This window comes from Lepisosteus platostomus, chromosome 7 (genome assembly GCF_059453375.1).
Source record: "Lepisosteus platostomus isolate fLepPlt1 chromosome 7, fLepPlt1.hap1, whole genome shotgun sequence".
Lineage (NCBI taxonomy): Eukaryota > Metazoa > Chordata > Actinopteri > Semionotiformes > Lepisosteidae > Lepisosteus > Lepisosteus platostomus.
The window spans coordinates 5,675,001-5,701,134 of record NC_142617.1 but is presented as its reverse complement, the minus strand read 5'-3'; the positions used below and the strand labels follow the sequence as shown (position 1 = coordinate 5,701,134).

The window sequence follows — 26,134 nt, the reverse complement described above, 5'->3', positions numbered from 1 at the left end:
TGATGTCGGGGTCAAGTTGATTATAGGTTTCGCTGCCCTTAAAAGAAAACCTCCTCTGGGAGGTCAGTGTTGCAGCACAGTGACAAATATGCATTTAAATGTAAACGTCATTTGTTTCAAAGGTTTATCTTTAACCACAGCGAGGTTTGCTTTTCGAGATTAAGGTCTCATTAAGCTCTCGGGTATTATTGGCTCCAATAGTGTCAATAAATGTTAGCGGTGAGCAACGGTGATTGATGGAATGAAGGGTGTCGGCGCCCAGATTGCGGGGGACCATCTACATCACTGGGCGCCAGGCGGCTGGAGGAGGCGCCCTGCACGCCCCTGCCCTTATCTTGCAGTGACAGGGCGTCCTCAGGAGTCAGCAGGGCAGGCCCGTGGTGTACCCGGCCTCTGTGTGCCACGCTGCAGCTGCCAGGCGGCTGCCACCAGACATAAAGGACGTTTATCTCAAAGGATCGGTCTGCACAGGGTCCTTGAGGTCTTTCTCCAGCCTGGCTCAGGTCTGCAGTATATCACCCTGCAGCCTACTGGAGCTCCGCGGGTCTGAGCCTGGTCAGTACCTGGATGGGAGACCTCCTGGGAAAGCTAAGGTTGCTGCTGGAAGTGGTGTTAATGGGACCAGTAGGGGGTGCTCACCCTGAAGTTTGTGTGGGTCCTAACGCCCCAGTATAGTGACAGGGACACCGTACTGTCAAACAGGCACCGTCTTACGGATGAGGAGTAAAACTGAGGTCCTGATTCTCTGTGGTCAGTGAAAATTCCAGGTCGTTTCTCAAAAAGAGTAGGGCTGTTACCCCTGTGTCCTGGCCAAATTGACCCCTGGCCTTTACCAATCATGGCCTCCTAGTAATCCCCATCTATGAACTGGCTCCATCACTCTGTTCTCCTCCCCACTGAGGGCTGGTGTGTGGGGAGAGTTCTGGCGCACTATGGCTGCCGTCACACCATCCAGGTGGGGCTGCACACTGGTGGTGGTGGAGGGGATCCCCATTACCTGTAAAGCGCTTTGAGTGGAGTGTCCAGAAAAATGCTATATAAGTGTAAGGAATTATTATTATTATTTATTGTTATGGTTGTTATTATTATTATGTAGTTGAACCACGAATTAACCCAGCAGTGGGATCATCCGAATTCTTTGATTTCCGCTCGGGCTGCCTGTTAGCTGTTGATCTGCCGCTGTGGCCAGCGGGACCGGGGGCACTGTGCCAGCAGACAGGGCGAAATAAGCAAGGAGGTCTTCTGATTGCTCTGATCGTTAAAATGTCGCCGACGGACAACTCTGAAGTTGCACCAGCCCAGATCTCCGTAAGGCTGGTGTACAACGACTGCCGGCAGTGCCCGAGTCTTCAGCAGCCCGCTGGACAGCCGTCGGCCTTCCGGGGATCGACTGCCTATCGCATGCTGCCAATCCGTGGCGCGACTAGCTGCAGAATTAATTTCGCTCTTTTAAACGTGCAGGTCGCAAACACTCCTCCTGATTCAGAATAAGAAACAAAAAACATGAACACAGAGAGTGGCATAATTGCTCTCCGAGCCTCAGTGCTGCGGACAAGCCTCTAAATGAGGAGACAGCCTGTGAATAATCGGGTCACTTAATGCCCCCTTTTCTCTTTCCTTGTTAAGTCAAAACGTATTGCGTTGTTTTGGTGGGAGATCATGTCTGTCAAAGAGGATATATTAGTGATCGGATAAGATTCAGAACGGGTGGGCCTACGCTTCTCCATCGCCTGTGTTTAGTTTCTTGGCCGTCTGGTGTGTGGCACTCTCCCTGTTTCACCCCCCCGGCTCCTGGCGCCGCAAAATCGCAGAAATCAAGCGCTTCCTCTTCAAACAGCTCGAGTCTGCTGGTCGGGCCAAAGTGCGCACAGACTGTAAAGCCTTCGAGGAAGCTCTTAAGCAATAAAATCGGGATATTTAGTTGCTCACGTCTTATCTTTGTAAAATGCAAATCTTTCTTTGTGTGTGTGTGTGAGGTGGGAGTTCTTCCACAGGACTTGACGTCACCTGCCGTTGGAGGTCTAATCAGATCTTTGTAAACAGTTTCTGTCAGGTGGGGATCGGTCAATGGGCTCTGTTCATCAGGGAAGAAACCGCTCGAAAAATCTTACAGGACCAGCTGGGCTGACCTGCTCTGAAATTGTTTTGTTCAGTATTTTCTAACATAACGGGGATGGCGCCATTCCCATCGCCAATATGCACGTAAGACATCTTTTAGATACAGACGCGAACATGTACCCAGGTTCCGTAAAACGCGCAGGGCATTATCTTGGTGCCCCAGACTTCGTCAACCCGCCACAATACCCGGAATACGGGCAGTATCATGTGTCGGGGCTGAATCTGGACGGGACCACTCAAACAACCACCTCCTGGCACTACGGACCAGCTCGCCAGGATTGGAGTGCTTATCCCCAGACACTCCAGAATGGCTTGTACCGCTTGAACGCATCACCCGGGACCGCTTACTGTCCGGCGGAGTACAGTCCCGGGCCTCAGTCAGAGCTAAGCATAGTTCAGGCGCTGAACACCAATTCCAGTGAGTGCCTTAACGCCAACAGCCCGTATTGTTACCAGTGGACAAATCGGAGTACGCCGACAGCTAACAACAGCTCAGGTAAGAAAAGAAATCCCCTTCGACAATCCGTTGGCATTATTTCTGTGCTTGTAGAGAATCGATTACTTTCAAGGGCGACTTCCATTCCTGCAGTGGAGACGCTGCAGGGACTGTCGAAGTGTTTGAACAGGAACGGGAAAGTGCGTGGGCGCTTACTTTTACAATCACGCGCGTTCTTCGTGGTCAGAAGAATTTTCAAGTTGGTTTTGTTCCGATTTCATACAAATAAAATCAGAAAGTGGTCTTCGGAAAACAATACGTCCAATATTTCCCGCAACAAACAATGGGCAATTTTAAAAATACGACAACAAAGTTTGCGGGATAATGTTTGAAATGGCTAAAATGTTACTGCGCCTCCCCTCTCTGTCTTACACAACGGCGTGCGAGAGGCGGCTTGATCTCCTCGACACACTCACTGACTCCGACGCGAACAAATCCAACGTAAAATGTAAAGCAACGCCAGGAAACCGTTATTTTCAGCCGCAGTACAGTGAACAATAAATCAGAAAGCTCCTGTGCCCTGGTAATAAACACGTCACTCACAAATACATTGCAAGCATCTTCTTACATTGAATAAGATTCATGCCCTATAAGACTTCAGTCACGCAACTTTCAAAACTTTCATTTTGCTTCAGGTTTTGTTGTCCCTCGGTGTTTTCACTTCTATAATCACTATCTCTATCTCTGACAGAGCTGTGTTCTTCCAGTATTATTACTGTTATTTGTTTTTTTTTTCTGTGGGTTTTCTACTAACCACAAGTGTGTACTCTTTAGAGACTGCTATATCGTCCTGCAACAAACAATTGTTTTTTTAGTCATTTTAAATATTAAAACTTGAATCCGTGGCCGAAAGCTGCCAATTTCCATACAGTTGCATTGCTTGTGTACCTCTAACGTTGAGATGAATTTAGGGTTTTAAGATTCGAAAGGCTGACTCGAACATGACCTTCTCCTTCCTATTTATAATGGTGACACTGTCGTCTCGTGTCATTTGCCAAACCGCTTTATACCATACGGTGTCGCGAGAAGCCGGAGCCTACCCGGCAAGCAACGAGGCAGGGCACACCCTTGACGGGACCCCAGTCCATCGCTGATGATGACATTGTTTGAGAATAAAATAGGAGAGCCATAACGAGGTGCGTCTCTCGCTATGGGGGTGAACAGGAGCCCGAATTCTGCATCCCCCCTCAATTACAGAGTAGTCTGTCCCTTCCTGTTCAATTCAATTCAAGGTGCCTTATTAGCATGACCGATGGGTACAATTAAAATCTTACACTATAACTATTCTCCCTCAAGCTAGGGGTCAAAGCCAGATTAGGCTAATAACTGTATTCGAAAATGTGTCTGATAAACTGTTCATTACAAAAAAAAATGTTTGATGTTAGTTGTACATTACGATGTTTTTTTTTACTTACCGGAGGTATTAATTGACAGGTAGGAAACCTTTTAAATTCCAGCGTTTAAATGGACAACAGAAATCACATATCAATCTCCGGAGGGGAAAGGAGGAGAGCCGATTATCGCCGGCGACCCGTCCGCTCGCTTGCGGGGAGACCCTCTGGACAATCCGTTCGTTATCGGTGTAAAATGTTTGAGCTTTAATGTTTCAATAGTTCAGATTTTTAATTTTACTTTGGACTTCGCAAGTAACAAGTGAATAAACCTCACCCTGAAGTGGCTCAGGTTGAGCTGATTTCAAGTGAAACCAGAACTTTTTATTTACCGTCCGTCTGGAAAACGAAATGTAGGTCTTAGTCAACATTTATTCCTTCACAGTTTTTGTTTTTCGTTCACCGGAGAATTTACTTCGTAGAAGCACAGAATCTATCGGTAAAATGTATTTTATTCTTATTTATTTGTTTAGCAGGTGCCCTTATTCGGGACCTCACAAAACCTGCAACAGAAAGTTCAGAAAATATATAAAGGGGAAAATATTCAGATAATAGTAACAGAAATTTGTGGAAACGAAAATGGCAGAAATAACAGGGAGGCAGGCAAATGTTAGAAGCAGTTTACAATGTCTACAGCGCTGAACAAAGTCCACCCGGATACAATACACTCAGTCGTGTAACGAGTAAAAAGTGCAGTGATACACACGAGAAGCTGCTGTATTAACATAATCTGATCCACTAGTAACTGTCATCTGTTCCAGGACGTCGACTGTGTAAATACCTAAAACTATTTTTAACGGAAATGACGTGTATTTGTTGCTATAAATTTATTTTACGCACAACATATTCCTGAGAATTTCCTGGATTATTCTAAATGAGTTCTGAGGTTGTTGATTCGCGTTTTTGAGTGAAATAGTCACTGAATATATATCATGCACATCAGAGGACCATCGGTTTTGAGTCTTGAAAGTTTTATAGGGATTAATACCATTTTCTAGTCCAACTGGGATTCGGTTGATTGATCGTTTAACGATTAATGAATACATTATAAGCAACTGATCAGAAAAGGTAGCCGGTGCCAGCGGGCGAACAACCCAGGAGCTATTTATTTCAGAAATAAAAGCGATCTTTCAGTGAGTTTAATGTTAGTGACGAAACCGGCTAAAGCACTCGACAGGCTTGACGTTCCAGCAATCACTTTAATGACGAGAAAGGAAACGCTTTTTTTTCCCCTAAAAAAAAAGATGCAAAAGTTTTTTTTTTACAAAGGCGAAATTATTTTCCTGAATGAATTTGATAGATTTCATCGTGCAATAAAAAAAAAAGCTTTCGAACGCACGAACAATCAGTCAGGCGACAGAGGACAAGCAATGTGTGTCAAGACGAGTTCTGCTAGAAACGCCGCGAATATTTTCGTTAACAGGAGTGCAATGGTAAGGGGCATCTTCTCCTTATCACGATCTTACTGTTAGTGAACCCTTCTTTAAGTGTGTTAGATGCTTTATTTTTGTGTCCGGGTCCTGGGGTGAGGGCGGGCGAATTTGTTAAGACATAAAGACTCTTATATATTAAGACGAGCTCCCATGCAGGACACGCACGGTACTGACTGGATCTTTTATTTGTTTATTTATAGGGAAGACTAGAACGAAGGACAAGTATCGCGTGGTGTACACTGACCACCAAAGGCTGGAGCTGGAGAAGGAGTTCCGCTTCAGCAGCTACATCACCATCAGAAGGAAGGCGGAGATAGCGCGGACGCTAGGACTGTCCGAGAGACAGGTGAGGTAGCCGCCCTAACACGCAGGAGAAAAGCGCGCCGAGACAGGGCGGATAAGTAGACTCCCCCCCCTCACCTTTGTAACAATAGTGCTCATCCTACCATGCAGTGTGTAGGAATTTACAATGTGTTAATTTGTCCCCACACACAGGTGAAAATCTGGTTTCAGAACCGAAGAGCCAAGGAGAGAAAACTGAGCAGGAAGACGATGCTGCTCAGAGACGAAGCGGGGTCGGTCCCTCCCGGTTCGGAAGGGTCCAGCCCAGCCTCGGTGGCAGGTTCGACAATCCCGAACGGCAGGGAGCTGATTCCGGCGGAACACTTGCGCTTCCACCTGTAACACCCGGCCCCGAGCGACGACAGCCCGGGAGCACTCGGCAGAAACACCAGAGACTGAAGGCCCTGTCCAAAACAGCCTCGTTAAATCGTCCATCTTGCGTCAGCAAGGGCATTCTGTAACTAATGAGAATGCAATGGTCACTTTGGAGTGATCGTGTAGGATATGCTTGTGTAAAACTTAACACGGCCCCACAACGATCAAATATCTTCTATTGAAGTATGAAACGGGGATGCACTACACTTCGGAGCAGAAAAGCTTTTGTTTAACCGAAACCAGCCCTAGTCATGTAGACGGTTTCAATGCTGCTCAGCGTTATGTTAAGTGGTGTGAACAGAGCCATGTTCCGATGAAACACAGCTCATGGTCACACTGCATATCAAGAAACCGTTGTTGTTGTTTTTCTGAATACAATGTAGGAAGTTCCTTTTAAAAAAAAAACAGCACTCCTTTAGTGTCAAATGTTCATGGGGCTTAATAATGCAGTGGATGAACTAGTCCCTGAACTACAGATGCTAAATTAAACTCCCAAGAGATATTTATCGTCATTAAGCTCGTTTTTTTTTCATATGCAGAGGCCATAATTGTAAAAAAAAAATGTTTACTCATGCTTTGATGTTGTTGTCAGTTTATTTTCTTGCGTTTACTGACAGCTACACCAGCTCTGTAAAACATACCAGGCTTAACAGTCCAGGTACTGTAGGTCTCCTCCAGAGAGCTGACTTTTCAGATACCATGAAAACCTTTGCACTGGCAGTGTACCTCTGTTTATGAAGGTACACATGAATGCTAAAGTGTAAATATGCTAGAAAATTATTTTATATGTGATAACTATATTTTTTATAATATTCAACAAACCTATGTGCTGTATAATTCAGACTTTTAATGAATACCTCATCAAAAAATGTGAACTCTGGGACAGCTTGCTAATATTACACTAATGCCAACAAACGTAGATGTCTTGATACTGAAGGATACAGTGGGACATGGGCATTAAGGCATATTCTAACTTCATAATGTGTACCATCATTTGTGTACAAAGTTTCATGTTCAAGCAGACTGCAGATATTATTTTATGTCATCATTGCTCAAAACAGGAAATAGAGTACAAAGATTGCACTTGGCATTTTACAATTGCCAGTTGATTCTCATTTTAAAATACAACAAAACAATTCAACCAATTCCAAGCCCTTGTCAAATATGTTCCTTCTTTTAAAAGTGTCTTCTGTATTGTGTGCATTTATATGCAGAGAAACAAAATATCATGTATATGATTTACTTATCTATACAGCATGAAGATATTTCCATGAAATACCAAAATATGGAAATGTGCTTAACATACTTGTAATCGCTAGCTCAGCTCCTCTAAGAATGTGATGCAAGTGTTAGGTTTAAATGTCAAGTCAAACGGTGTTTACAATGTAATTGCTAAACCCATCCTGGTATTTAAGTGTAATACTGTTATTCCATTAGTGTTGACAACATTCTACCATTTCATTTTTCAGAGTGTTCAAAATGAATGATTTGAAACTATTGCATCTTAGATAATTGATATAACATCTGTTGGGTGGTGTAACAATACTGTTAGGCCTACACATCAGAAATTAAAATAAGAATGACATTTCATGATTGTTTTGTTTTGAAATCTATTATAATATAGCACCTGAAGATGAAGATTTCTTAAGTTTAAATGCTTAAGCACTTTTTTAGTCATATTTCCACTCAAGCTGACAACAATATAATTTATTTTTTTGAAAATAATACTTCCAGGTTTGGTATGTTCAGAAACAAATGACTTGGCTTCCTCTGTGAGATTTGTCTGCATAGTTGGAAAAGCAATCGTTCAGATTCAGGGCTGTAATGGGCAAATGAGGTGTTTGTTAGACATCTTTTTTTTTGCTGAATCTGCAATTCTTTAAATAAAATTCATTGTTTCCTCCAATGCACAGTACATGTCCTGAGAAATCAGTTCCCTTCTTTGCCAACACAATTGCATTGTTAAAAATGTGCAATCTGTATTGCACTCAGTCCTTGTACAAAATGTCTACCCTCAATTTTCACATGCATTCAGCTACAGATTTTCAAAAGCAAATCTAACACTGCTTCTGCAACACATAACCTGAAAGCCCAGGAATACGGTCCTGCACTGTAGCCAAGTGTTGGCTGAGCTTACCGTTGAGCACAGCGTCAGTCACATGCCTGAAAGATATGGGACCAGTCACTGGGTGTTTGTACAGAGCTCAACAGTTCAAAGGCCAGGACTGATTTAACCGGAAGACAGGAACATGTGAAAAAGAGAAAAGAAAAGGAGATCGAACAAAAGAGAGTGCATTACCAACACAAGAAACCTTTTAATAATTTGTTATACCTCTGTTCATAAATGCATTTTGTACACCTTGATGCAATCTGGGTCAGTGAGCTCCAAAGTACTGCTGCCTCATTAGTCTTCGGTCCTGGGCTGAATTTTAAGTTGATGATCCCTTCTATGCTCTCTGCGTGTTCTCTCTGAGTTTGTATGGGAATGCTTACAGTACTCCAGTTTCATGCTGGCTAGTTTAATCAGTGTTCTTGAATTGTGGGTTTCTGGCTGGCCATCCCAACTAGGGTGTAGTTCTGTTTCTGGCCAGCTAGGCACTGGCTTGGCACAATCCTCTAGGAGCCAGATTATTTATGAGTAAGGGGTGGAAACACATCTGTCACTGCTGACATTCTGAGTTTAAAGGCAAAGTGAATCTGAATGTTATCCGGGCACTCTATGATATTCATTATATTATGATATGATCTCCAGAAGAACAAGAAGATCTGTAGTTTACAAAACAATAAATAAACTTTTAAACCAAATGTCATCATAAAACAATCCAAGACACACGAATGAAACAAGCTATCTTCTCTGCACAAAATTCAATAGGTTTTCTCACTGGGAGCTGTTTCTCATGAAACGAAACTAGCTTTGCCCGTGGGCAGGTTGTTAGTAGGATTCAGCAGTATACTGCCGTTCCACTAGGAGGCAGTAGTGTATAAACTAGCCATGCTGTATGCGACCAGCTGCAACACTAACAGCGAAATATTATCCTAAAATGTAACAAAGTCCAAGTTTAAGTGTAAAACTCCAACCTAACCAGCACTGTTTCTAGTGAGATGTTAATCTGACTGAATAACAATTGCAGTGATCAGAAGGAGGCACACCAGTGTTCAGAGTATTTTAATTTATATATACATTATTAAATATGATTAGCGTTATAATTCTAAAGTAATATTTTGAGAAGCTACCCAGTGTTTTTCCTTGAAGAACACTGTGCAAACTCTGACCGTACCTTTCAATTTACATTTAAACATTTTAAAAGGGTTTAATACACTGTTGCTACAAAGTATATTTTATGAACTGCTGGGTAGATTTCATTTAACACCCACCTCCCCCCATCCCAAATCACACACGCACGAAAGCAAAACTACACAGGAGAAGATCAACCGATGGTACAAATAAGGACGAAGAAATTAACAAATGGATATGTTGGCTTCCTGGAAGAGCATCAGACATGTTTGAGGAACCCGACACACCGCCTAGAAAGTGGTCTTTTAAGACCTCAGTATACTGTATATCTGAAAGTGGAGAACCTGGAAGACGAAAGAAAATAATCTGCATCTCCGATAGCAGCCTTTCCTGCTAGCAATGTCAATGTCAGAAAACAACACCAGGGTTACAATCGGGAAAAAAATGAAAGCGAGGGAGACTTAGCACCAGGGGCCGATTAGCAAAGCAGAGCCGTTCGCAGGTGTCTCCTGTCAAACTAACCGGGCACGTTCTGCCACCGGTGCTGATAGGGAGACCAGAATGTGTAACAATGCAAATGTATTTTCATGAATTGTTGTTTGAGCCGTACCCGCAACACGTCTTTCCCGTGAAGCACAGACCTACCTGTGGCTGTACTGTAGGTTGTAAAATTTTAACCCACGATGTCACTGGCATACGCTGCACGTTAAAGGTCACATGCTGTAAAATATTAAATATGTATTGAAATTGCCTACCTAATGACCTTTAACGTTTTAGTTGAATAAAGAAATCTTAGAAAATTCTACATCTCTTCTACAAAATTTTTTACATTTTAAAAGCGAATGAAATAACACCTTATTGCGAATTTCAACGGAGAGCACTGAACATCTTCGACGTCAGTCATAGGCACAACCGAGGGAACTACTGAAAGCGAAAGGTCAAACAGAAAAGGCCTAAAATGTCGAAAAACGTCGGAAAAGCCCCGTTTCTTTTTTTTTAACACAAAAGTCTTCCCAATCTGCATTTAGGATAAGTACTGTGATTTGTTTTCAGTACCGATATTCTTGAAAAACACGGCACACTGAATCAAGGAAAACTGGATAGTTGACCCATTGTCCTCATTGTTGTGAAAATCAGTTGTTTTTTTTACTGAAAAACCGCATAACTCCAGAGTTTTGGGTTATGGTGTTCTTGTTTGTAAAAGAAATGTTATGATTTGTGGGAGAACTAAGTATAGGCTTAGTCAAACTTAGAACCTGGATAACAGGCCATTATAGGATCTGGATTTGATCTTTAAATCAATTGATTCACTCAGATATTACCAATCAAACAGATGTTGACTACCCTGTCTTAGAACACAACATAAAATTAACTTTTGATCAAAGTACGTATAAATCCAGTCAGCTACTGGAATAATAAGAACATCCATCAATTTTATTAACATAACTTAGTACTGCAATTTGATGAACAAAGTAATATACACTTAATATAATTTTTGTACAAGATATGCACTATACAGATATTGGAAAACACAATTCACAATAATACTCACAGTAATATATAGTAGATGATCCAAATAACTTACATATTCTAAATCAATGCAAAATGCACCTTCTGCACAACAATGGTCCTTTCATGATAACGGACTGAAAAAAATACCCTTAAAACAAAACAAAAGTCTTGTTGGTAAACAAGACGTGCTGTTGAAATAGAGATTACAATCTCACATCGTTTTAACAAAATATCACTGCCATTATTGCTACTACTAACTGCTTTTCGTCATTTCATGGGTGAGCTGGTTTGATGTTTATCGCTTTGTTGTCCCGATACTGTTCCGTCTCAAGCTACGACGGAAAAACGGTAGATGTTGTTTCTCTGAGCTAATGATTTTCAAGCCGTTGCCCAATGGCTTATATTGTACGGGCGGAGGCTGGGAAGCTACCCCCGTTAGAGTATCACAGTCCCACTGTAACTCCAGATGCCTGAAAAGTAATTACTATTATAATTATAGTAAGCAGCAGTAGGATAGAATACATCTGAGCCTGTCTGTAGTAACCAGGCCATACCAACTAAGGTAAAGAGGCAGGAAAGGCACTTTGAAGGAGAGGGTGCGGTATTAGGACGAGCAGTGAATTTAACGACGATTGGCCAGGTTGTAAGTCGTTAGGCACTGTAAACTGCACAGCATGGTCACCTGTATACAAGCGCCTGTCGAGGGATGACGCTGTTGGAGAACGGACCCGCCGCGGCGGTTGCGTGGCGGCCGTGTTTTCCTTCACTTTTCTGGGCAGTGCGCGCCGCGTCCACGAAACCCGCGGGCACCGCACGTCCACGAATTCTGAAAGCGTGAAGTGGATCAATACCGTACATTAGCGTACAAAAATAAATTAAAGAAGACCGCTCAAAGAGGCACGAGAAGACCGCCCGCAGAGCGACTTCTGCGCGCCGAGGTCCACCGCCTCGCTTCGCCTTCGGAGTCCGCGGCAGGTAGCGCTCAGGTGACGGCCTCCTGCCGCCCTTAGGCGGGGTTTCTGACGGACCCCGAGCACAGGCTGTGCTGGGGAGAGGAGCGGAGCGACGCCGCCTCCCTCAGCTGCCCGTGGGACGAGGGACAGGTGTCCTCCTTCAGGTCCCCCGAGCTGACGGACGAGTCCTGCTCCGGGTCCCCGCTTCGCGACCTCTTCTTGTCTTCCTCCTTCTTCCACTTCATGCGCCGGTTCTGAAACCAGATCTTGATGTGCCGCTCCGTCAGGTTGAGCATCACGGCCAGCTCCACTCGGCGCGGCCGGGAGATGTACTTGTTGAACAGGAACTCCTTCTCCAGCTCCAGCAGCTGGGCGCGCGTATAGGCCGTCCGCGTCCGCTTGTTTTCCTCCGGCTCCACCATATAGGTCCCACCTGCGCCACAGAGACACCAGAACAGCTTAGAGCAGGAGTTCCCAGTCCCGGTGAGCAGCGCAGCCGCTGTGGTAACTGGGGTGTTGGTCTACTCTGTGACTAAGCCCTGTTATGTGGTCTGTGCTCACGGGAATCTCGCGCTGCGGGCGCTGCTTTTATGTGAAGGGAGACTCCCTGCTATACATGAATGGGATAATATACTGTATACGATAACTGTCTTGTCTGGTCTGTGGATGAACAGAATGTAATATAATTATTACGTTGTTTGTCAGCCAGTGGTGAAATATTTTTGGCAGCGTGTTTGAATTTTTTTTTGGGATAGTACGATGACATCCGAGAGATTGTTAGCTTTGTATGAAACAATGTGCTGTGCATTATAAAATAACTTTGTTTTCTTTTCCATAAGGCACTGGGACTGGGCTGTTGCCTGGACTTCTTCCTTGTTAGCAACAAGGCCGAGTCACAGATTCTACGCCAGCCTCTGCCTGAGACCCGCTTCGCTGGACAGTTCAACAGGGGGGCCTAGACCTGATCCTGGTGCTCCACACCGCACACACCTGCTAATTTCTGCTCCAGCCGAGCCCCCAGTTACACAATTAAACCCTTCATTGACTTGATAATAAGAAATCTGAACGGTTTGTTCCCAGCTCCCACGCGTGTTGGAGCTTTGACCGTTGTAGTTTGTAAGCGAAACAAAATCCCAGGCTTGTGACTCGAAACAAAATGCAAATATATCATTCTAGAATTACCTTTTTCAGATCAATTGAGGCTTCAGTGATCTAATGAAGGTGGGCTGGGATGAAACCCAGTGTGTGTCACCAGGTCCACGGTGAGAACCGAGGGCTTAGACAATATTTGGCTGGTGCTCCATGTTTCTGGCCGAGATGAGCTCCAACCAAGTGGGGTTTGTGTAGGAAACTATCCATTCACAAGGGTAAGAACTCGTAAAAGTGATCACTCGTAAGTAGGCGCACAGTCTGCTCCAGTGAGGTTATTCGGAGCTCACCGACAGATCGATAACTCGAATGCTTCAACTCCGAAAACCACGGGTTGCAGAGACCATGGTAAAACGTTCGAATAATTCATTTGAAAAAAAAAAAGCGTTAATCATGACGACTAATTATTAAGAAAAGTGCTCTGGTGTCTAGATGTATGGAGTTCGTCCCTAATTTCCATTAAGTCCTTATTGCAGATGGCAATCGTCTAAGTAGAATTTCCTAATGCATTTAAACTTCAGTTTGTAAGAAACTGCATCATTCAATTGCTCACTGATTTTCTGTTGTCTTTTCACCCATCAAAGGTAGTATTTCAAAGATACGAAATTATAGTATGACTGGGGGAAAAAGAATCGCCTTCAGTGTGTGTGTGTTTTTTTAGCATTTAGTATATATTTTATGCGATATTTAAAAGGAACAGCAAACGGAGCTGCGAAGCGCATTTCTTAAGGCTACAGGTTTAAGACATTTTAGTTGTCATTGCTATGAAGTTGATCCAGACTTTATAGGCAACAGATCAAAACGTGACTTTAAAATGTCCCAGATGGATGTTTTAATATGGGGATCGTGATTGGCCGAGATGGGGTCTCTTTATTACCCTTGTAATATGATTAGATTTTTAAAATGGTCAGGTTCGATATTAAAATAGTGAATTTGGACAATCAATTATACCGTAACCTGCCGAATGAGACATTCCATGGCTGCAATTGTAAAAATAAATTAAGCAAAAACTAACGATAAATTAAGCCGTTTTAAAAGCCAATGAAACGTGCCTCATTAGTAAAAGATTAATCATGTTTCCAGGCCAAAATAAATTAGGTCATTTTCCTAATGAATCGTTTGGAATTTCTGCCTTGGGGTATTCACTTTTCCAATCGGTGCAGAATTGGGTATTAAGTTTTTACTTACAGAAATCGGCTCGGACGCACAGACCGACGGGATATTACTTATTCCGACACAGCATCTAATTTTAAAAAGACAATATAGAAGTTCAATTCACTGTGATTAAATAATCAATTCTACGACGGTTTCGATGGCTAAACTAAAATGGTTTGCGTCTAATTGTTATGTAAATAAAAGCTCAATTTGTTCACAACAAAAAATGCCAAAGTAAAAACACCATCCACTAAATAACAATAACCGTAATTACAGCCCATTCCCCTGAGTTCACACTTGCCGATTTAGCCACCTAGACTACAGTGATTTCTACCAACATTGAAAACAAATTTAGAAATCAATGGAAATCAACGTTACTGCAGCCCAAACACGACATTTCTCCTTGTAACCCTTTTAAAGGAACTTGTGTTTATAAAGCGTTTTACCGTCGCACAAAAAAATAAAGATTCCGGAGTGAACGGTGAGCGATCAATTTAAAGCAATATAACTGAGCTTTCTTTAATATGCAAGTCGCCCGTTTATAATTTACACGAATTTAATTTGATTGCGTTGACCAGCACTCTTCCCAGGAAGGTGTCAGAACTAGTTCGGGTGGGGAGCTGCGTCAGCACGCGTAGGCCACAAAGGAACAAGTAGGTTTATTCCACGCTGACAAGAAGAGACACGAAGTGGAGACTTCACCCGAAGAAGGCTCCACAGCCGAAACTCGACGTCTCTTTTCCTTTCAGCATGGAATAAACCTGGACTCGTTTCGACGACAGAACCTCGGGTCTCACCATTGGGATCGGAGTGAAGGGCAGTTTGGTACAAGGCGCTCTAGCCGTCCATAGTGCTAATGGTTCCACAACCATTAGGCTTGTCTCCACATAGTCTCCGAGATCCACCCTGCTCAAGGGGATACTCAGAAATTTGCCCCAAGCAGACTTATTTCGGAAAAAGTTCAGTGCTTGGCAGCAGCCTGTATGAGTACTGCTGTGCTTTTCAACAGCCAACCGCTGGAAGCCGTGAGAATATTAAAAACCAAATTCACTTAATTTCTTTAATACTTACAATCGAGTCGTTTTATTCCAAAAAGGATATGAAATGGTATCGAACCGTCATGCTAAAGCCAACGAAACCTTAATACAATAGTTCCGTTTCTGCTGGTTCCGACAGCTGTCGGCCGTGATTCGGTGGGATTTCCCTTTTAAAATGTGTCACCTGTTGCTCATTTGAAAAATGTGACATTTTACAAGATATTGAAATCCACACTGGAGATAAGTAAAGGCATATCGCCATGAAGAACAGCTTTTAATTTATTGTAGTTACTGTTGGTATTTTCACCATTCGGGTAAATCATAATGTTAATTGATATTATGGTTAGTTTTGTAATTATATAAATATATTATCTGTTTTTTTAAAGATAACGATGGCTAATATTGCCAATCACTGCAATACACGATGATGCACATTATGACGCCCATTTTTAGCATTCTAATATTAATACATTGTTCATCAAACGACATAAATTGTGTTTTATACTGTTTGCTTATATTATAAATAATTTTGCAGCCAAAAAAAACAAATTGAAACGAATTATTACGCTATTAGAACTATAATTGCGAACTTTTTCTTCAATACTTTACAACTTAAATGTCAGCTGTGAAAATCTCAAAATCAGTCTAAGAAAAGAACAAATTTAGGATTTCTACAAATATGTCATTAGTTAACTGCGGTAAATGGTTTTAAGAAGCCATAACAGGGTGTTTAAAAAAAATGATTCCTTATTTGAATTCAGTGCCGTTTTCTTCCAAAAATAAATCACGTTTTTAGCCGACTAGCAGAACAGGTAGTAAGTACAATGCAGTATTTACAGTAGAGGTGTGTGTGAAAGTGTAGACCACGCACTGTACGATAAGAACCTAAAGGAACAATACTGAAATTATCTGGATCCACACTGCAATAATGCTATCGAAACCTGCACACTGTTTTGGCAGTGCCCTGTAAGGGCTAATTCTTGTCCATGTTACTGCTACTGTTTTTCTTGTTATAGATGTTTTTTCAATATGATTCACTTGTAAATTTATTTTAGGTCAATGGACGTTTGAATGAATACAGAAGCAGATAAAAAAAACCGAAGACAAAAATGCGTATATTTTGTTAGTGCTAAATAAATAAAAAACGGATGGCCTTTTAAACCAATAAGACAGAATACATTCTGTGCCTTGCAAGGCATGTGTGGATAAAAAGCTCTACTTTGTTTCAGTGCGAAACCTGCGAGTTCTTAACCCGAGCTCTTAGATATTTCGCTCCTGAAACTTTTAGAAAACTATAATCGAATCCGCACCTATCTGGAAAGAGCTGGAGTGTTTTTAAAACTCGCTGAAGCTCTTACAATGTGTATGGGCCTATACAGAGAACTGTACATATGGATTTCAAAAGAGACGCGAAGATATAGACCTCACATTATTTAAAATCTTGATGTGTATTACCAAGTCCCTTTATTCAACAACTGATAGGGACGTATTAAATAAAGACCTTCTGGAAGCTATAACTGTGCACATAAGAGAGCTGCTTGCTAGCCCGATTTTTGTTTTTACCTCTGTATCGCTTTCTCTTAGACTATTTGGTTCAATTTTTCGTGAGAGTGCAATTCATACTTTGATAATTTAATTCTACGTTTTGTTATGGATGTAAAGCTAAATGGATCCTAACGCACAGTTGACACATTCAGAGAATTTGTCGAGTCCGTGACAGTACTTGTCCCTCGTTCTGTTCCAGTTGGATTCGGGATAATGCAGACGTTAATGAGCTCACCTGTACTGGTCCAGGCACATACAGGCCAAGTGTCTAGATTAATACAGAAATTTATTTTTTGCCAATCAATGATAAAACAATGGCCCTATATTCTTATACACTGTAACTAAGCCGCGCTTGAATTCAAGTTAAGGAAAAGAAAACACTTAGAACGTCATGAATAGCTCAATTAAACGTATATAAATGTATACATTGTCATCATTAGTGCTTACTTTTGTGTCAGTTTGCAGTATGCAGTAAATGCAGTATGTACAGTAAATTTCTGATCTACATTATTATATCTCTTTTCTTTTTACTACGGTTTTCTTGTATCGTTTCCCTGTTCGAAGAACCCGCTTCTGTTTCAGCACGCAGGCCTGCGGGTATTTCTTCCCCCCTCCAGTACAAGGGCTGCTCTCTCACACGGTAGGTTTTTGGATACCAAAACTCGGACCTGGGTGACACACGCAGGCAACAACTTCTCCAAGCCTCAGCGCCACGCAACCTGCAGGTGCCGGACGCGGAGCCCGGCTGGGACGGGGAAACCGAACCGGCTCTTCTGATAATCCAGGGGGAGCAAGTGTTGCGCATAATGCCGAGACACGAGGCTTTTACCTGTCCACTGGCCTTTCCAGGTGTGTGCGTGGGACTTGGTCGATTTCATCCAGGGAAAGGGCAGCTGGAACCGGCTGCGCTCGTCCAGCAACGCCAGGTCCGCGGGGTCCCCGTAACAGCCGGCCTGCTGGTGGGGCGGCGGGGGCTGCTGGGGAGGGTGGTGAAGGGGTGACACCCCGGGGTCCTCTCCCATGAGGGGCATTTCGTACGGGGAGATGTCGGGAAGGCTGGGCTGCTCGAGACCACAGAGGGGGGACGCGGAGTAGGGCCCCTGCTGCTGCTGTCTGCCCATGTAGAGGCAGGGCGGCGGGCTGTGGCTGTAGTCCTGGCTCTGTGGTCTCTGGAAGGCGCAGGAGTCCTTGTACAACTGAGCCGAGCCATAGTAGTGCTCCTCTCTGTTCATGGCTGCCGGTGCCGAGGGCTCTACGCCAGCATGTATTTGGCCAGGCTGGACGAGGCGCGGGTGGTATCTTTCCAGTCCCCCTCGGCTTGCGCCTGTGCAGGTCTCACGTTATAGGCCCATATAGGTGTGTCTGCGCCGCCATGTGATAGCCACAGCACTCACCTATTGGTTTCACTCCGCACAGAAAGTCAGATGACAAACTTCCAGCAGCTCGGATCCCCCCCCTTCCTCTCTCGTTTCTGCCCTGCAGTTGGATAATAATGGAAAATCTGTCCGTGTGCCAATCAATCGCTTGGGCAAACATCAACGTTTACAAGCAGGCACTGAGATAGACCTATGTGTCAAGCCCCCGCCCCGAGAATCCAGGTGGAGAGATACCCGTGGAGCGCCCGAAGTGGGAATCTGCAGCCTGGAGTGTCAGGAGACTCGACCGCGGAGATCAGGAGGTGCTGTTGGCTGTCCAGCTCGCAGACCGTCACACATTAAGGAAAGAAGGAAAGATTATACCTGATGAAGGCGTGGTTCCCTCCAATTCTTAATATTGGCACTTACGGTGTATTCCTATTTAATACATTACCGTGCGTGTCTCTCACGGCCAGAGTTTCTTCATGAGGGTCATACTACAGTATATTTCTGATTCGACAGGTGTGCCCATGAGAGACCAGCCTCAAGTTAGTGGAGAGGTCCACCTGTCAGATCGGGGTTGAAGTTGATTTATTTTTTTTGAAAGCAGTAGCATTTAGAAAGGCGTGCCGTTCTGTAACTACTCTGGGTGAACCGGGTCCCCCCCCCACACACACACACAAACCATCCCAATGTGGTCGAAAAGTGAAAAGTCACCTGGAATTGTAGCCGTAAACGGTTTGCCTCCCAGCGACGTCATTCAACCATTTACTTTTATTGATAAAAAAAGGCATTGCGGCGTTATCAATATAGCGACCGATAGCGAGCTCATCGATCACGCTGGGGAGAGCTGCGAGGAATCCGTCTCGAATGTGTTGACCTGCGGCGATAACCCGCGCGGATGTGGAGGTGGTTGGCTTGGAGACCGGGACACGCGGGGGCGGGGAACCACCGTGGGGGGACAAAGATCATATTACTAGCCGAGCTCGTCAGGGCTCTCTCTCACAGCCCGACTGTTTACACTCCTCTCTCGGTATAATTGTACATTTCTGAAAATTTGTACCCATTAAAATGCTTCATTTAACTCCATTTAGGCATTTAATCTCCGGTGACATGGATATACTTTTTTTTCTTTTAAAAAAAGTTAAACAATGCAGCCTTACCCGTGTTCTGGGGCCATTCAAGCAGAGAGAGCTACTGACCGGAACAACCCAGTCTGTAAATAACACAAAAGACCATTTACAGAAGACCGAATACTGAAATACTAAAAAATGCATTTTTAACATTCGTGTTATTGTTTTTTTTTCTTCCAGGGCGATACGATGCGCACATCTATTGAAACAACTCTTTATTTGTAGTCTTCTTCAGCCCCATTATACAGCACAGCTGTTTCTGCTAGGAGGAGAGCAGCAGGGCCCAAGCTGACCCATTAGGCGATTACTTTCTCGAGCCATTTAACTGCGGCTCTTATGGATAAATAAACAAGGGAGCTGTAAACCAATTATAGTATGGTTGGCGAAAAAGTACTTTATTAGTGTGAATTACTGATAGAGAGAGAGAGAGAGATTCTCCTTCCGGCGGAAACCAGAGAGCAAGGCTGCGCGTGGTCTTCGCCCCAGTCGTGTAACTTTTTGCCCCCTTTTTGTGTCCCCATCAAACAAGACGGTAAACAATCAGAGACGGGGTCGCGAAACCAGAACCAGAGCGTAAAAATGGAAAGAGGAGGAGATCTAAACTGAGACGACGGCCACCCTCGCACAGGGGGCTGTGGGGAGGGCCGAGACAAGCCGTCCCGCCCTTTCAAGGCGCGGCTGACGGCGATCGACGGCTCACTCAAGTTTACTTCAACTCAAACGACCTACATTAGGCCACACGTTGACCACACTCTTGTTTGTAATCTTTCACGCGTTGTAAAGCCTGTTCTCTTGTTCTTGTTCTCTTGTGGCCCTCGTGAAACCGCTGCAAGTCTGTAGTGTGCGCACCTGTGGACCCGCCCGAGTACTGTTACATAATATCAGAAAGAAGTTTACGAAAAATATACACATTTCATATACAGCTTCCATAGAGCGGCCGTTGTGGGGTTACCTCGGGGTTTCTTAAAATTAGTATCGCCAATTCAAAACGCAAAACCCTCGTTGAATTCGAGGACCGTATTTGTTCAAGGAAAAAGAAACACCATGTCTAATCCGCAGCTTAGTGCGTACGGGGCACTACGACAATGTTCACCGTGTTATTTAATGATTTATTTGGTCAGTCGTATTGTATTCAGTTTGAGTACCCGGCCAGTAATATAATGAACCTTTCTATAACAACTTAATGGGAACTCAGCTCGAGGCTATAAACTAAAAGTAAATTCATTCCACTCACACGGGTCCATTTAATGTCGCTTAATGGTATTTATATTTGATCATCGTTTTAAAATTAAGGAAACTGTTAACAGTAACTACGTTTACAGAAGGGGCAATGTAATTGCCGCATTTGAACCGTAAATACGATAAAGCATTTAACGAGATTTACAAAGAAAGGGCAAATCCGCATTATGGTTTAAGTGATTCTAAAAGGCTGGAGAGGATCATTAACTGAACGCAAGTCTAGGGAGCTGGAGTCGACTCAAATGAACACCTTAGCCTTTAGTCTTCATGTAAATTAGCCAGAAGTAAACGAATGTACTTCAGTTTCGGCTCTGCTTGTTGTAATGAAGACATTTGCATAGCTTTTACATGTCCCTTTCCAACCACCGAGGCCGTTGGAAGTGAATGATTTATAAGCACGTACGTAAGCATAGCACGTGTATTGTTAATGGAAGGAGGCAGACAAAAATCAATGTGAAATAATACCGCTTTCACACTTCTGAAAATCATTTGATCTAAAAAACTCTCCTTTTTCGTCTTCGTCTTCGCGACCTGAACCCACCAGCGAGAGCGCGATGGCCGAGGTGCAGCCCAGCACCTAGCTGGGATTACTAGAACACGCCATGATTTATTGTTCTGCGGTTTCCCTTTATAAAACGGACAAAGCCCCTCCTGATAAAAACTGACATGTATCAGAAATACTGAAAAGTGATAAAAACCTGCTTGCCCAGTGGCGACAGCGCTCTGCCTTAGCAAACAAGGCCAAAGAGGCAGGCTAACGCCTGTGGAATGTTAATGGCTTTTTAATTGATATAATACAGCTTTGCCAAGTGGCAAGAGAAAGGCTGGAGTCGGTTTTTAATCACCTGCTTCGGAAAGACGCACAAGGGCCCTTCGCGCACTGCTGAGCCATAAAGGGCACGATGGCCAACCACCCGGGCCGACCCGCGCCCCTCCTCTCTCTCCCTGCGTTTTAACGCGCTGGGAGTCGGAGCCCCTGTTCCCAGCCGTAGGGAACGGCCGAAGAGATGAGAGATTAGGGACGTCTGCGGGGAATACCAGCGGTACTCGCCCGTTCCCTACGACCTCTGAAGCGTCCGGAGGGTCGCGGGGCACCGGCTGGAAGACGGTTCCACCCACCCACTCACCCACTCACCCGAGGGAGGACAGAGGGGGCCAGGAGGCACAGCAGCACACGGAAGGTGAACCGCGGAGGTTACATTCTCCCTGTGTCCCCAGCCGGGGGAAGCTGTCAGGTTCAGAAAGAGCGGGACCGAACGAGACCATCTCTATGTACTTGATGTAGTGGATGTGTCTGAGACGGGTATTAAATGCGTCTTTCACCCCCTCGTAGTCACGGCTGAAGGCGTGAATACAGCCGAGTGTAAAGATTGGTAAAATAACAGCTCTTCAAAGTATTAAATGAGACACGTCCAAGGCACCCCGTTAAGCAAAGTCATTTACCCTTTTCTCTCTTCCAATGCGGGTAATTAACTCAATTTAATTTAATTTTCCATATGATTTTGCCGGTGCGCCCTGCCCAGGTGGTTATAGCATTGCCTTGCTGTCTGAATGTAAATACACCCATGTAAAACCCTTGGGATAAAAACGGATTATATATATATGCGTGAATATATAATTAGTTACTAATCAGTGAATTCTTAATTCTTTATTAATCGCGTAATTGATTATAATTGAGCGCGACACTGTAGCGGTTGGCTAGAGCAGGGGTTTACGCATCTGGTTACTTATTCTGAGTTTTATTTATCTTGTTTCTTTATTCTCCAGTGTCAAAACCGCCCGACTCCAAGGATACACTTTCCAACAACTTCAGCACGCAGACCTGTACACGGCCTCCCCTCAACTTGCTTTCTGTTATGTCTAGGTGGGTCGCTGCGGTCAGCATGCGTAGGCTGCAAAGGAACAAGTAATAGGTTTATTCCCTGCTGAAAAAAAGAAGAAAGAGAACACAACGTTTCGGCCGTGACACCTGTAGAAGGCTCCACGGCCGAAACGTTGTGTTCTCTTTCTTTCTTTTTTTCAGCATGGAATAAACCTATTACTTGTTCCTTCTGTTATGTCTAACCGAGCAGCTCTCACTGAAAAGTCTGTGTCTGTGTCACCTGTGTCTGTTTAGAATTCAGTTCGACTGAATTCTAAACAGACACAGGTGAGGATGACAGGCAGTGTATCAGTGTATCAGTGTATCAGACACTCCCACACAGAGAGTGATTTTGTTTCCCTTCACACCTGAACGAGGGCAGGTGGGTATCTCAGAAACTGGTCCAGGGTTGAATCCGTGTACGAATCCCATGTGACCTTTTGAAATCTGAAAGCAAACCGACACTATCAACGAGGCTGCGATTAGGAACTCGACCCGAGCAAAAGCAGAGACCGTGTTCCTGCAGAACCAGGGTCTTAAACTGCTGCTAAAAAAAAACAACCATGTTGATCAAGACACCCACAGCCTGTGTGTGCGCAGACGGCGAAGGACTGGAAGGACTAAGCAATGATAATACGCGGTTTTCTGCTAATGGGGGGGCCGTACAGCTGAAGAGACGCTGCGGAGCGAATGACCTGTCTTGCGCCGCCTGCTGGGTAAAAGCCTTCGAAAATCAAGAAGGCAGACAACGAAGGAAAGACTGATGTTTATGTTTTATTACCTCGTTATTGAAAACGTCTACACTTTGGGATATATAAGGTCACCTGATTGGCCATATATAATTTCTTGCACTAGTAATTAATCTTTTCGCATACCCCAGCTTGCTCTCCACGAGACCCACAGACAGGGAGAGAGGCTGGGGGTCAGAGCGCAGGGTCAGCCATTTATACGGCACCCCCTAGAACAGTTGGGGTTAAGGGCCTCGCTCAGGGGCCCAACGGAGTAGGATCGCTCTACCGGCCGTGGGATACGAACCGGTAACCTTCCAGCCACAACCTTCCGGAACTGCTGAATGAATTCATCAACGTTACGAGCAGTTAGTTACAGAACATATACTGTCGTTATCAGGGGGTCATGACCCTGGTCCGGGATGAAGACGGTATGTTCTGGTTTGTACTCCAGTCGACTTCTTAATCACAGACTCATTTATTTTGATTGCCGCTCTCTGTTTGTGGCGTCACTGTAAACTAAGCTTTCTGCTCTTAAATGGTCAGATGGGGCTTGTAAACTCAACTCCGTGTCAGAACTGCCCTCATTCAGGTGTGCGGCCCGCCTAGCCTCTGCAGAAGGTTTTTAAAGGTCTGATACAGTGATACTCCCGCTGTGGGCGTATCTGACACGGTGACGTTTCCAACGTGGGCGTGTCTGAAGCAGTCTCCCACCCGTGTCTGTTCGTCGTCAGTCGATCAACTGCTGAGAGCTGCTTAGTCGGGAATCACAGCCCGCAGGGCGTGGACCGATCTGGCACTGAAGTGGCTGGGAACAACTGTACCCTTTACGTTGGGTAGTTTTGACAGGTAGGACTGACCAAGTAAACTAGGTAATACAAGCCCAGACAAGCAATTAAGTCGAAGAAGTGATCGATTATCACTGGAGTGGGAGAGCCCATCTGGATTGACAACCAGCAGGCAGTATTTCTCCCGGGATATACCCCACTGTTCCCAGACCACGTGGCTGTGTGCTGCTGCCTTTGCCATCGGGACAAACCCGTCGAGCACAAGTGGGTGCCATGTGCGCCACTTCACAGGCCGAGCACCGCAATAGACTGTGACCGCTCAGGAACGCGCCCCGTTCAGGAATTATACACATACAGAACACGGTTTTAGAAATCTTGAAAAACATACGATGGTCGAATAATGTAAGGGAAACCAGAAGAGTAGTTTAAATCTTAAATAACGTAATCAAATAGCAAATGAACAAGTAATAGGTTTATTCCGTGCTGAAAAGAGAAAAAACAACGTGTCGCCTGTGAAGCCTTTTTAAGGGTCCTCACCCTTGAAGGAGGCTTCAGGTGTTCAGGTTCAGGTGTGAGGAAGGCTTCAAAGCTGAAACGTCGTGTTTTCTCTCTTCTCTTTTCAGCAGGGAATACACCTATTACTTGTTCCTTTGCAGACTACGCGTGCTGACGCAGCTGCCCACCCGAAATAGCAAATCATTCACGTTTCCGTTGTTTTCTAAAAAAAATTCCGAAGTTAGCAAACTAGAAAGGGAAACCGTAAAAGTATTAAAGTATAAAAATAATACAGACACTGCGTATAAATTTGCACCATTTGTAGGGTGACCTCAGTTAAAAAAAAAACTTATTTTAATTCAATTTCTACCTGGCAATAAATTTCATATTTATTAGGAAAAATGAATTATGCTCAGGGTGGGTTTGTGGATCCCCAGATACATAAAGCAGAACGTATAGAAGCGTCGTCTATAGCATAGGTGAACCACTAGAGGGCACTCGGGCTTCAGGGTTCTGGCGGCTTGGTACGGCCCTGTTTTCTGGACATCAGCGAAAAGCGTGTTGCCTGCAGAAATCGCCGGTGACAGAGCGAAGTTACTCTCTTTCTATGGTGAAAAGTAAGTAGCACAATTTGGTGCGTTTTAGTAATCAAGAAGACTGAGGTCTTAAAATTGCAGAGTTAGGCCGCTGGGATGCTGTTGAGAGCCCTGGTTCCTCGTCTGTTATTTCGCGTTGTTTCAGAACAAGCTCACTTGGGCTGTGAATCGCGGGGTAAAATCTGCTCACTTGCTAGCTCCGTTGATGTAACCTGTTTGTTTTTATGTGATCGGGATCTTCGCGTACTGGGAACAAATGCGATGGATTTCTGTTGATATCCGACATGGAAACAAAATGCTTCAGCTGCTCGCTTTGCTATCGAGGTTGTGGAATTCGCGGGGCACTGTCTGTGTGTGCAGGTCGGGATGTGTATGGAATGATAAATCTGCGCTCTTCCTAAATGACAGGACGCACTGGTCATTGTGAATTCCTGCTCCTTGCTATCTGTGTTGTGGACAGATTAAAGAGTTTACGCTCTTTTAAAATTAGTGCAGCGCAGAAGAATCTGAATGCTCCGAAGTATTTACTCGATAGAACAGTTTTAATCAAAATCGTTCTAACGAGTTATGCACTGTGGAAAAATCAGTTTGTGGCTACTTTAATGTGCTTTTGTTTTTTTTTTGTTTTTCATTAGAACTCGTTTCCTGGGTGGGTCCAAAATAGAATGTAGGTATGTATTTCCTTTCCAACCATACAAGAAGTCAAACTGGTCTTTTCTTCCAATAAAAGTTTGAATCAAAGTTGAATTCCACAGTTGTGCCAGACGGCAATTATAATCCAATGTCCTCTGCCAGTCTCTAGTTGCAGAGGTGCAGAGTGTGGCGCCCCCTGTAGTGCAAACGTTGTATTTTTTTAGTTTAGTCTGTGCAGCCAGTATTAAAGGGGGTCTTGTTAGCTAAGAGAATCATATAACCGCAATTAAAAGAACAGTCATTATTTTTCATGTAATTTAGGATTTATACATCAACCAAAAGCTGAAAGTAAATTATCACAACATCCTCAACATTGATGATACAATTCCGTTGTACGTCTTTCAGGAAAACAGATAAGACTCTCCACAGTTTAATAATATTTACAATTTTCCGAGTTATTTTGCCGTACCAGACACTACTTGCTGGACATTTCCAGCAAGCAAGCGGGCTCCAGCAGCTGTGCTGAGTAAATATGTAACTATATCTATACTGTATATATGGTTCG

The 26,134-nt window shown here is 44.0% G+C and overlaps 2 protein-coding genes across 2 annotated transcripts; one reads left to right on the top strand and one right to left on the bottom strand.

Annotated features, from left to right (window-relative positions):
- Window positions 1-134: 134 nt before the first annotated feature.
- Window positions 135-8,061, top strand: LOC148657991 (homeobox protein CDX-1-like). The gene is made up of 3 exons (XM_088638862.1): window positions 135-2,614; window positions 5,639-5,784; window positions 5,934-8,061. The coding sequence occupies exons 1-3, from the start codon at window positions 2,197-2,199 to the stop codon at window positions 6,120-6,122; spliced, it is 753 nt and encodes a 250-aa protein (XP_088494988.1). The 5' UTR covers window positions 135-2,196; the 3' UTR covers window positions 6,123-8,061.
- A 2,739-nt stretch (window positions 8,062-10,800) lies between these two features.
- Window positions 10,801-18,773, bottom strand: pdx1 (pancreatic and duodenal homeobox 1). Its single transcript, XM_088638815.1, has 2 exons — window positions 17,571-18,773; window positions 10,801-12,288 (listed from the first exon to the last, which is right to left on the bottom strand). The coding sequence occupies exons 1-2, from the start codon at window positions 17,971-17,973 to the stop codon at window positions 11,909-11,911; spliced, it is 783 nt and encodes a 260-aa protein (XP_088494941.1). The 5' UTR covers window positions 17,974-18,773; the 3' UTR covers window positions 10,801-11,908.
- Between the last annotated feature and the right edge of the window lie 7,361 nt (window positions 18,774-26,134).